Genomic DNA, 11,462 nt, shown 5'->3' on the forward strand with positions numbered 1-11,462 from the left:
TCTCCCAGCTCCTTTCACTTCTTCGCTCGTTACACTGACTGTGTGATCTGTCCTGATCATTCTTTAGCTGTCTGCCCTCTAGGCTTGATGGGAACCATGATCGGAATCCCAGCACTGAGCCCAGAGCCTGGCGTGAAGCAGATGTATAACGTGGGCTGAATTGAGGAGGCGGCCTATGAATTTTCTGCTCCTAACTGCCTGGGCAGGAAAAAGAGAAACCGGAACTGCGGGACTGTATGTTTGAAGTAAAAGTTAATAGGTTCTAAAGGAAAACTTGAGGGTGGCCTGTAAGTTATAAACCTTGTGAAACTTACATCATTGTCTGCTCTAAAACCTTCTTCCTTTTGCACATAATCTCATCATTTTGGGGGGGAGGGGGACAAGTCAAAATATCTCTAAGATATTTCAACGTGGCAAATTATTAGCACTTCCCACAGATACTTAGGATAGCATCCACTTTTTTCGGAAACAAAAATTATGAAGAACGCTTAGCAAAACCCAAACTGCAAAACAGAAAGTCTCCTCATGGTCCAGCTTCAACACAGCAGACTGCCTATTTCCTCAGCGCTGTCTCCTGTGGTCTAACCAACTATTTGTCTCCAAAGGGCAGGCCCGTGTAGGAATGCTGGGCCTCAGCGGGCAACTGGAATCCAGCAGCCTGCCAGGAAGGCCTCTGCACACTGAAGTTTGGACAGCAGCCCTCAGGGGCCTCCAGCCACTCGGCAGCAGGGACCAACAGATCCTCCGAACCTGACCGAGTCACCGATTCAACGTCCAGCCTCCACTGGTCATTCAGTTCAGCAAACACTGGCTGAACCCCTATAAGCGTGGTAGCAAGAAATGAAACTCATGAAATATGGCCCAAAGGACATCAATTCCTCTAGTCCAGTGTTTATGAAAGGACTAAGTAGCAGGTCAATATGTATACAAAATACTGTGTACCTCCTGGGAGCACCAAGCCATGCCAGGCTAGCTCTGGGCCCTGGAACCATCAAAGCTCAGGCCCAGGCTCAAGGCCTGAAGGCCCTCGTGGCCTCGCGTCTACTTCCCTTGTTCTTACTTTGTGTACTTACCACCATTTCCCAAACCAGCAATGGGGCTGATGCCATCCAGGTCATCTGGTAAATTGGGAACAAGGCCACTAGGAGAGAACACGTGTGATAAAAGAAGAGTCAGTGTTTGAACAGCAGAGACTATCAGACGGACTGTCCGTCATCAGGTCACAGCCAGCCAGCTACCTGTGAGGCATGCAGTGCAGAGGTTAAGAACTCAGGCTTTGGGGCAGAGGTCTGGCTCTAACACTTAACAACTGAGTAAGTTCAGTCATTCATTCACACGTCAAGGGTTCTGTGGGCCACAGATGGGCTAGGTGCAGAGGCACCATGCCAAATATAAGCTACTGATGTTCCTGAGTCTTACTTTGTTAATTCGTTACATGGGGATACCACCCTCTACCTGTAAAGATTAAATGAGTTAATGTATCAATATATAAACACTCAGCACACAGTAAGTGCTCGCTAAATGGCATCTAGCGTTGTTTTTGTCATTACTATTATTATCATTATTAATATGCCTATCACAACCAAAAACTAAGCTTCCAAGAATCAGGCACCAATTCGGATGCTTTAAGAATATCAAACAAAAATGCAAAACTCACTGATTCAAGAAGTTTTACTGGTTGAATTATAAAAACAGGTTCAGTGAGGATCTGGAGACAGACAGAAAACTAAACCATAACAGGAGGTGTGGTTCAACACGAAACACACCTCCCTGGATTCTGTTCTAGGCTCTGCCACATACCTCTCCCAGCCTCGCTTCCTCCGTCTATAAAAGGAGAACAGCAGCTACTTGATAGAGCAACTGGCAATTAAATGAGACAACAAGTGTCCGGCAAGTACCTGGCGTATTGTGAGTATTCCATAAATGGGAGCAAAACACCCCGTCACCTTGAAACATACAATGCTCTATAACTTACAAAAGATTTACCATCATGAGAATTGCCCAGTTCCCTGAGGGTCTATGCATTTCTCAAAGGAAGGTGCTAAAGCCCAGATAATTTCAGCAGCCTCCTCAGTCTCACGGCAGTTAAGTAGAGAACCAAGGCCAGAATCCGAGCCCTTTATGTCTAACCCCCAATAACGCTTCCCCGTCCCAAGCTGTAAACTAAGAGGTGATGGACGTGCAGGTTGACTTCTTGGCAGTTTGCTCTTTCCATTCTGTTCCTGGGACAATTTTGCCTGATAACCAAACTCTGGTGTTGGAATGAACCTTCAAGATCAGAACCAAGCCAAAAACCGGATGTCGTAAAATTCCAACATCAAGAAAATGATTACATTAAAAGTGTCTGCTCTGAGGATAACTGGAAAAAAAAAAAAAACCTAAGTAGAATACGCCTTCAATTATTGAAAAACAAAATACATGTACACTAAAGACACCTCAAATCCTTCTTGGAAACTAGGTGGGCTTTAAATATATATAACAAGACAACCGAAATATTAAAAATCATAATTTGCAGGGAAATGAGAGATATTTTCCTCCTTTTTAATTTTACAATTCTCAATTTCCTCCAATAAGTATCACATGAAGGACAAACTCCATTTTCTAAACTGAATTGTAAAAATTAAAATCAAGTTCGATCACCACCCTTTGCAGATGGTGGCCCAGTGGCCCAAGATCACAAACCAGGTTACTGGTCAAGCTTAGCCTAGAGTCTGGTCTCTACATTCCCAAGTCTGGGGTTCTCTCCACCACGGCCATTAATTTACTACTATTGGAGGAAATGGCCCATCAGTTACTCAAGCCAAGGTCAATCACCGTTGTAGACCACGTGGCAGACAAAGCCAGAGAATTTGGTCTTAGGCAAATTTCCAACAGGCAACCAGGGAAGTCTGAAAAATGACATTTGACACCGCAACTGAGAAGAAACCACTATTTAATGCAGCAATTCCGGCCTGGTTCCTGCCAAATTTCCGTTTGGACTTTACCTGCCCACTTTTTAAATGCCATGAACCTCTGTCATGCGCAGTCTCAGTCAGTTCCAGCCACACCTCCACCTTTAAGAATTCACCTTTTTGTATCCCATTCTGATCATTCACTCTAGGCCTGAGAACTAAAGTTGGGGCTTCATGGGGCCCCACCTGTAGTCAAAACTAGGCAAGCAAAGGAAAAGGGCTTAGACATGATTTTGTCATGGTATGGATGGGGGAGACTAAGGCCCAGAAAGGGAAGGAACATATTTGCTCAAAATCACAAGCGGGGGCTTCCCTGGTGGTGCAGTGGTTGAGAGTCCGCCTGCCGATGCAGGGGACACAGGTTCGTGCCCCGGTCCGGGAAGATCCCACATGCCACGGAGCGGCTGGGCCCGTGAGCCATGGCCGCTGAGCCTGCGCATCCGGAGCCTGTGCTCCGCAACGGGAGAGGCCACAACAGTGAGAGGCCCGCGCACCGGCGGTGGGGGGGGGGGGGGGGGGGTGGAACCAAAGCGGTTGGTAGTAAAGCTGAGACCAAAATCCCGGTGTCTCTGTGTCCTTGACACTCGCTAACCAGCGTCCGGGCTGCCCAAAGCTCCTACTCAATGGGGCACATAGTCAGGGCCAGTTTCCTCGCATGCAAAACACAGCCTAAGCGTAACCACTACCCTGCAGGGGCACCGCGCTGAACAGACCCCACGCTCAGCGACAAGCAGCCTCCCGCCTACTACTCACCACAGCCCTTCAGTGGTAGGTGGTAGTTTTTAGATGTTGCCATTTTTTTTAATGAGGAAAAGGGAGGCCCAGGAAAGTTAATAAGCTGAAAGACCAAGCTGGCCTGACTTCAAAGCCCGTGCTCTTAGCCTCTACACCAGCCTGGCCCCCGCCAGCACCTTCCTCAAGGGGCTGTGGCGAGGTCCCCATGAATCGAGGCAGGGCCTTCCAGAGTCTGCACAGCGCACGGCCGTGTGGCTGCTTCCTGTCCACTATGTGTCGGGTAAATGAACGAACGCTCACCTGCGCTTCACCAACCACTTCATCCTCCTAGCTCGCTCCACTGCCACCCAAAAGGGGCGATCTCCTGAGTCTGTACATGGCAGCCAACAACTGTCCATCCACGCAAGGTCCAACAAGGATGGAACGTTTCACGGACAAAGTGCTATGAGAGCCGTGGACGGACTGGACATCACATTCAGAAAACAACTATACCAAGTACAGTCTTGTCTGTCTTTCAACAACTTGTTTTTCATTCTATGTCATGTATTCTTAATGAGAGAAAAATATATATAAATACAAAATAGACAAGTTTCAAGTTCTCCTTGACTACTCACTCCCATCTTGGTCTCCTCCTAAGAGGTAACCACTCTTGTCAGCAAGACATTCCAAACCTTTCCCTATGTATGTAATCGTATATGCAGCATCTTTTCTTCATTAATGTGTCCTAAAGATGTTTTCATGACAGTACAGATCTACCTCAGTGTCTTTAACTCCTACAAAGCAATGTACAGCAGTGTCTGCAAATTTTATCGACCCCAACCCATAGAAGGAAATATATTACCCTTCATTCTTGAAATTCTTTCTATTCTGTTCTACTCAATTTTTTTTTTTAATTCTGGTTGCAACCTACTACATTCAGTTTCATGAGTTGCCAATGGGTCACAGTCTGAAAGACACCTGAGAAAAGATGTGTATTTACCAGGTCTCCTGATGGTAGTTCAATGTTTCTAAATTGTTCCTTTTACAAACAATGCTGGATCTCCTTACACAGGTCTCATTGTGCACATGTGTGAGGATTTCTCTAGTCAGATAGATAGCAAGAAGTGGAATTGCTGGATCTAAACACATTCACATTTTTTTAATGGGCAAAGGATTTGAAAATATACAAAAGGCTAATAAGCACATGAAAAAATGTTCAACATCATTAGTCATTAGGGAAATGCAAATCAATACCACAATGAGATACCCTGTCACATCCCCAAGGACAGCTATAAGCAAAGACAAACAATAACAATTGTTGACATGGCAATGGAGAAATAAGAACCCTCATATACTGCTGGTGAGCGTGTCAGGTGGTGCAGCCACCTTGGAAGAGAGTTGGGCAGTTCCTCAGAATGTTAAACATACAGAGTTACCATATGACCCAGCAACCCTACTGCCAGAGAAACAAAAATTTATGTCCACACAAACACTTGTACCCAAATAAGTGTTTATAGCAACATTATTCATAACAGCCAAAAAAGCAGAAACAACCCAAATGTCATCAACCAATGAATGAATAAACAAAATATGGCATCAATACCTGTATATAATGGAATACTATTCAGGCACAGAAAGGAATGAAATACTAATACATGCTACAACATGGATGAACCTCACTAAAGACCACATATAGTAAAATCCCATTTATATGAAATGTCCGGAATAGGCAAATCTATAGACAAAAAGTAGATGGTGCTTGCCTAGGGCTGGGGGGAGGGGAAGGAGGAGAAATGTGGAATGTTATAGACTAAATGTTTGTGGCCCCCCAGAATTCATATGATGAAACCCTACCCACCCCCCCCCCAAGTGATGGTATTAAGAGGTGGGCCTTTGGGAGATAGTTAAGTCTAGACGAGGTAATGAGGGTGGAATCCTTGGGAATGGGATTAGTGCCCTTAAGGGTTCCCAGAGCTCTTGCTTCCTCTCTCTGCTCTCCACCATGTGAGGATACAATGAGACGTACCAATAGGTAGTCTGCAACCCGGAAGAGGGTCCTCACTAGAACCTGACCATGCTGGCACCCTGATCCTGGACTTCCAGTCTCTGGAACTGTGAGAAATAAACTTCTGTTGTCTATAAGTCACCCAGTCTATAGTTTTTTTGTTACAGCAGCCCAAGCTAAGACAGGGAGCGAATGTTAATGGGCACAGGGTTTCTTTTTTGGATGATGAAAATGTTCTAAAATTAAGATTATGGTGATGACTGCACAACTCTGTAAATATACTAAAAAAAAACCATTGAATAGTATATTGCAAATGGGTGAAATTTACGGCATATAAATTAGATTTATATCTGTTAAAAAAGCTGTTAAAAAAAAACCACAAGGCACATTTTTAACGCCAAACTGTGTTCCACGAAGACTGTATCAGTTGACACTCTGTTGTGCACTTTTTCACACAGTGATTACAAAGCAGCATTTTACTACTAAATATGGAGCCTATATTCATGGTATTTATCTTTTTAAACGGAGACTGAACAAAATTGATTCATTCAACAAATATTTGTTGAGCCTCTACCATGTGCCAGACACAGTTCTAGGGCAGATACAGTGGGGAAGAAGCCAGACGTGCTGCCTGCGCTCACTGAGCTAACACTGGCGACGGAGAACACCTCCTCAAACCTCACAGCCTAGGGGTACCTCTGGTCCAAGGTCGGCCTTGGATTAAGCTTTCAAGCCTTCACCAGAAATTTCATTCCACCATCCTCTTTCTCAACCTCCTTCTACAAAATCCATAAAGGCACTCTTTGCCTGAGAAAGTACAAACTGTGTACAAAGCTGTAAGAAACACGTCTTTTTGGTCTGCCCCTAACGGGGCAGCAAGCACTTAATGGCCATGTACTTGAGGAACCCATAGATGTACAAGCCTGGGCCAGGCCTTAGGAAGCTCACAGGGAGAGGCAGAATCCTGGGCATGAAAACAAATGGGTAAACCCAGGGGTGTGGGCACAGAGGACTTCGTCCAGGAAACAGTACAACATGGTAACGGTGAAACAAAAACAGCCAACATTTAATGTACTCCCCAGTCGGTGCTAGGTACGTAATACATACAATCTTGCTTCATCCACAAAGTCACCCAACAAAACAGATATTATCACTGAAGAGAAACTGAGGATTAGGAGGGTGAAGCGAATTACTCAAGCAGCACAGCTAGTGACTGGCTGAGGCAGGATGCAGACGCAGACATCCTGCGTACAAAGTGCAGGTTCTTTCGACACCATCAGGCAGGCCCTAACGAAGGGCCTTAGCTCAGGTGAGGCTCCAGGGGCCGGAGCTCTTGGGGCACCCACAGGTGATCAGGTTTGGAGAGAATAACACACACTGACCTAATTCAACGGAAGTCCAAGGACAAACTGGACTCTGGTCTAGTCTCTAAAACTGGGGCTTGGATGTTAGCAAGCAGAAGAGTACTCATGTTAGCATAAAAAGAGATTTTACTGCAGGGATTTTTCTCATCCACTGTGACCACCTGACAGAGAAGCTGACTCTCTCAGGACGTTTCCGCTACTCTTTGAGGGCCAGTTCAAGCACCAGCAGCTCCAAAAAATCCTCCCAGAATCCCCTCAGAATTGGTTCAGAGAACTGGCTGGAAGGCAAGACATGGTACTGATAGCCAGGCTTTGGAGTCTGTAGGCCTGGATTTAAATCCTGGCTCAATCATGTACTTTTTGTGGGACCCCACACCGTTCATTTCACCTCTCTGAACCCCAGTGTCCTCACCTGTAAAAGGGGGATAAAACTGTCACCCCACTAGATCATTGTTTATTCAGTGATTTAACAAATGGTTACTGAGCCCCTACTATGAGCCAGATACCACATTAGGAAGTCGGGTTACAAAGATGATCAACATGCAGCCCCTGCTCTCACATAGGTCAGAGTCTGATCTGGGAGACAGACAAGTTAACAGTCATACCTGCTGTGGCCAGTACAGGAGCCACCAGCCACCTGGACCTACTGAGCACCTGAAATGTGGCTCATTCAAGTTGAGAAGGGCTGTAAGTGTAAAACACATACTGGACTTCAAAGACTTAGTAAGATCAAAAAGAAGATAAAATATCTCATTAATAATTTTTTTCACAAGTTAGAATGATAATATATGGAAATACTGGGTTAAATAAAACATTATTAACATTAATTTCACCAGTCTCTTTTTACTTTTTTAATGCGATTATTAGAAAGTTTTAAATTGCATACGTGGCTCAAATTATATGCTGACTGGACCACACTAGTTAATCAAATTCAGTGAAGTCATGGGACTTCCCTGGCATCCCAGTGGTTAAGACTCTGAGCTTCCAGTGCAGGAGGTGTGGGTTCGATACCTGGTCGGGGAACTAAGATCCTGCATGCGGCGTAGTGGGGCCAAAAAAAACCAAAAAAATTCAGTGAGGTCAATGAGGGCTGTGAACAGGTCAGTGACGGGGGGACTAGAGGAGAACAGAGGGCCCAGGTGGGGATAGGGGGATATCAGTGAAGACTTCCTGGCAGTACCATCTAAACTGAGACCTGAAAAATAATAAGGCAAGGGGGGGGGGCAATCCAGGCCGCAGGGACAGCGAGTACACAGGCCCAGCTGTAAGAAAGAACAAGGCAGATCATTCATAACAGTCTGGCAGCCAGCAAGAGTGACGGGCTTGGGGAGGAGACGGGGAAGGAAGAGGGAGCACAGGAGGTTAGTGAGGTAGATGCGCCAGAGTATAAAGAGCTCAGAAGCCATGTTAAAGAACTTCATCTTGAGGGCAGAGAGGAGCCAGGGAGGGTATGAAGCAGGTGGGTAAGAGATTAGTTACCAGGAATGTATGCAGCACCAGGATCACCAGCAAAGGCAGGGAGAGGAGGGAAAGGAGAATATCTGATGCTCTGTTGAGCTGCTACTCTGGGTCAGACATTAGGCTAAATCCTTTTAGACGCACCCATGTTACAGATAATGAAAACTGAGGCTCACAGAGGGTGACTTGCCCAAGGTCACAGGATTCTTAAGTGGAAGAAATGGGATTGAAACCCAGTTAGGTCTAGGTCCCAAAACCCAAGTGCTTGGCCAACTGGTGCTGAGATGTGAAAAGCTGTCTGAGAGAATAATAATGGACTTTACCTTAACGGCAATGAAAAGCATTAAACATGTAAAGCAGCAGACTGAGACAATCAGATTTATATTTTAAAAAGAGCTTTGAAGCTGTAGTATAAAAGGCTATCAGAGGGCTTCCCTGGTGGCGCAGTGGTTGAGAGTCCGCCTGCCGATGCAGGGGACACGGGTTCGTGCCCCGGTCCGGGAAGATCCCACATGGGGCGGAGCGGCTGGGCCCGTGAGCCATGGCCGCTGAGACTGCGCGTCCGGAGCCTGTGCTCCGCGGCGGGAGAGGCCACAGCAGTGAGAGGCCCGTGTACCGCAAAAAAAAAAAAAAAAAAAAAAAAAAGGCTATCAGAGGTGTGAAGGAAACCACGACAATCCAGATGAGAGGTCATACTGCAATATACTGGGGCAGTGGCAGAAAGATGAAGAGAAAGGGACATGATGCAGGAGCTGCAAAGGGCCTTGCTCTGTGCCTGATAACTAGTAGGTCCTCAATAAACAGAGTAACCATTTGTCCAAGGTTTGCCCAAGACACAGGACCTGTTTATGCCTGCTGCTCAGGCATAAATTAACTGTGCCCATTTTACTCTTAAAACCGTCCAGATTTGCACAACAAATAACATGTCACCGTTTCAGTTAGGATCTGTTGACTAAAAGAAGCAGCCTGTCCCTAGCAGAGCTGGATAAACACTGCAGATTCTCAGTTAGGGATCACCTCTGAGACCTTCTACCCTCTCCCCAACCAGGAGCCCAGGACAACCAAAGGGCCCCAACCCTGCAGCAGTGCAGGGCTCTGTCAGGCCTTCCTACCAGGAGAGACCCCTGCCGCACCAGCAATGTGGACTCCAACTGCCTCTTGGGACAGGTGCGTGGCGAGGCCACTCTCAGACATTACTCCCCAATTTGTATTACTGTTGATGATGATAATGACAACACCGAATCTCTTTTTTCATCTTTTGACCCCGCCCCGTGGCATGTGGAATCTTAGCTCTCCCACCAAGGATCAAACCCGCACCCCCTGCATTGGTGTCGTCGAGTCTTAACCACTGGGCCGCCAGGAAAGTCCTCCGAATCATTTTTTAAGCACTGATTATATGGCAGGCACTACTCCTGCCAAGCAAATTGCTGGGTGGGCATCTTCTCTTTTGATCCTCACCCCAACTCTGTTGGGTGGATATTACTGCCAGCCTCCTTTTACAGATGGGAAAGTAGATTAAACCATTTTATCAAGGTCATACAGCTAGTTAGTTTAAAGGGCTGGATTTGAATCCAGTTCTGTTCAACTCCAGCCAAGGTTCCTAACCGCCGCACTCCATAGCCCGAGTTTTGGTGGCCACTATGTGACCCCATAAGCAAAGCCTGGACAGACCAAGTGCACTCCCCATAATGAAAGCAAATCCCCAAACCAGCATGAACCATCAAGTACCCTCAAGGTCCCCGGCCCTCAACTAGCCCCCACTAACTGCACACTCCAAGAGGTCCCCATCTCCCACCCTTTCAGAGAACCCTTTACCTGTCCCTCACCGCCTCTTCAAAGTATGTCCCGAAATGCTAGAGGCGGGCGTGGGGCAGGTCGGGACCGCCCAACAACCTACACTCAGTATCAGTGGGCGGGTCCCCAAAGAGATTTCCCCCCCCCAAGAAACCCATCCCACATACTGCCCACGTTCAGAACCCTCAAACACCCAAAGAGCAAACCCCAAGTCTCGGATGGAGCAAACTCCCATCAGCGGGAACCCCGGCCTGGTTACCGCGAACCCCCGAAGGCCAGGCCGCACCTGCAGCCGCTGCGTATCCCGGGGAGGGTGACGTCCTCTTCCAACACCGAGTCCATCATGGACACAGAGGAGGTGGCGGCGTTGGTATCTGGCGGCGTCGCCACTGGTTTCCCTCCCCCCCTCCTGCCCCCCGTCGCGACCCGCCCGGCTCCCGAGGTCCCCGCCCCCTCCAACCCAGGTCTCGTTGGGACTCCGGCGGCGCCGCTGGAATTCAAACCGCAGCCGCTGCCATCTTTCCCGGCGCTTCTTCCTACGGAAACGAGGCGGGGTCACCGAGGAGCGCGCTGTGAAGCCGAGGCCGGGCCGGGCAGCGCGGGCGGGCGCCATCTTAACTAATGGCAGGGGGGCGGGGGGTCTGCACTTGCGCCAGCAAGACTTAAGGAAAGAGAGGCAGGATGCCATTTTTAGTGAGGGCACTCGGGCCGAGGCCAGGGCAGGTGCCATCTTTGTTGAGGGCTGAATCGGCCTTGGGCCGTTAATTTAAGCGGGAGATGGGAATCCAGCACCTCTTGGCACCCGCAGAGTACCTAACCAGGTTTGTACTTTTCTAGAATAATGACTCCGAACCTTAGGGTCTGGGCACCCCAAAATCTTCCACCTTGAGTTGAAACTCAGATAATCCGGTGCTGCCTCGCTTTAGAAAAATCCTACCTACAGAATCCTGACTCAAGCAGTAATTTGCACACTTAGTTTGAAACGAAGAAGCTCATCCCTATGAGTCTAGTGGTCAGGGACTCTCCGTCTCCAATCTCTCACCTGGTGAGCCTTTATTACCGTTAGGGCTCAAATGCACCTGAGATCAGTAAACTGAGCCCAAGAGAGAGGAAAGCCTCACCGAAGGTCATGTACCATAAGTCGGTCAACTGGAGCCAGACCCGTGGTTCCTGCCA

General features: G+C 47.5%; 1 protein-coding gene across 7 annotated transcripts in view; it reads right to left on the reverse strand.

Annotated features, from left to right (window-relative positions):
• Window positions 1-10,628, reverse strand: part of CDK5RAP2 (CDK5 regulatory subunit associated protein 2) — a 181,417-nt gene extending 170,789 nt beyond the window's left edge. For 6 of the 7 annotated variants that reach the window (XM_073806489.1, XM_073806487.1, XM_073806485.1 and 3 more), the window contains exons 1-2: window positions 3,987-4,024; window positions 1,074-1,141 (exon numbers count right to left, since the gene is read on the reverse strand). In XM_073806489.1, coding sequence (XP_073662590.1) covers window positions 1,074-1,141; window positions 3,987-4,009 — 91 coding nt within the window. In that variant the 5' untranslated portion in view covers window positions 4,010-4,024. Of the gene's footprint in view, window positions 1-1,073; window positions 1,142-3,986; window positions 4,025-10,572 lie in introns of those variants that run through there. The other variant, XM_073806488.1, reaches the window with a different exon arrangement.
• Between the last annotated feature and the right edge of the window lie 834 nt (window positions 10,629-11,462).

This window comes from Tursiops truncatus, chromosome 6, assembly GCF_011762595.2.
Source record: "Tursiops truncatus isolate mTurTru1 chromosome 6, mTurTru1.mat.Y, whole genome shotgun sequence".
NCBI lineage: Eukaryota > Metazoa > Chordata > Mammalia > Artiodactyla > Delphinidae > Tursiops > Tursiops truncatus.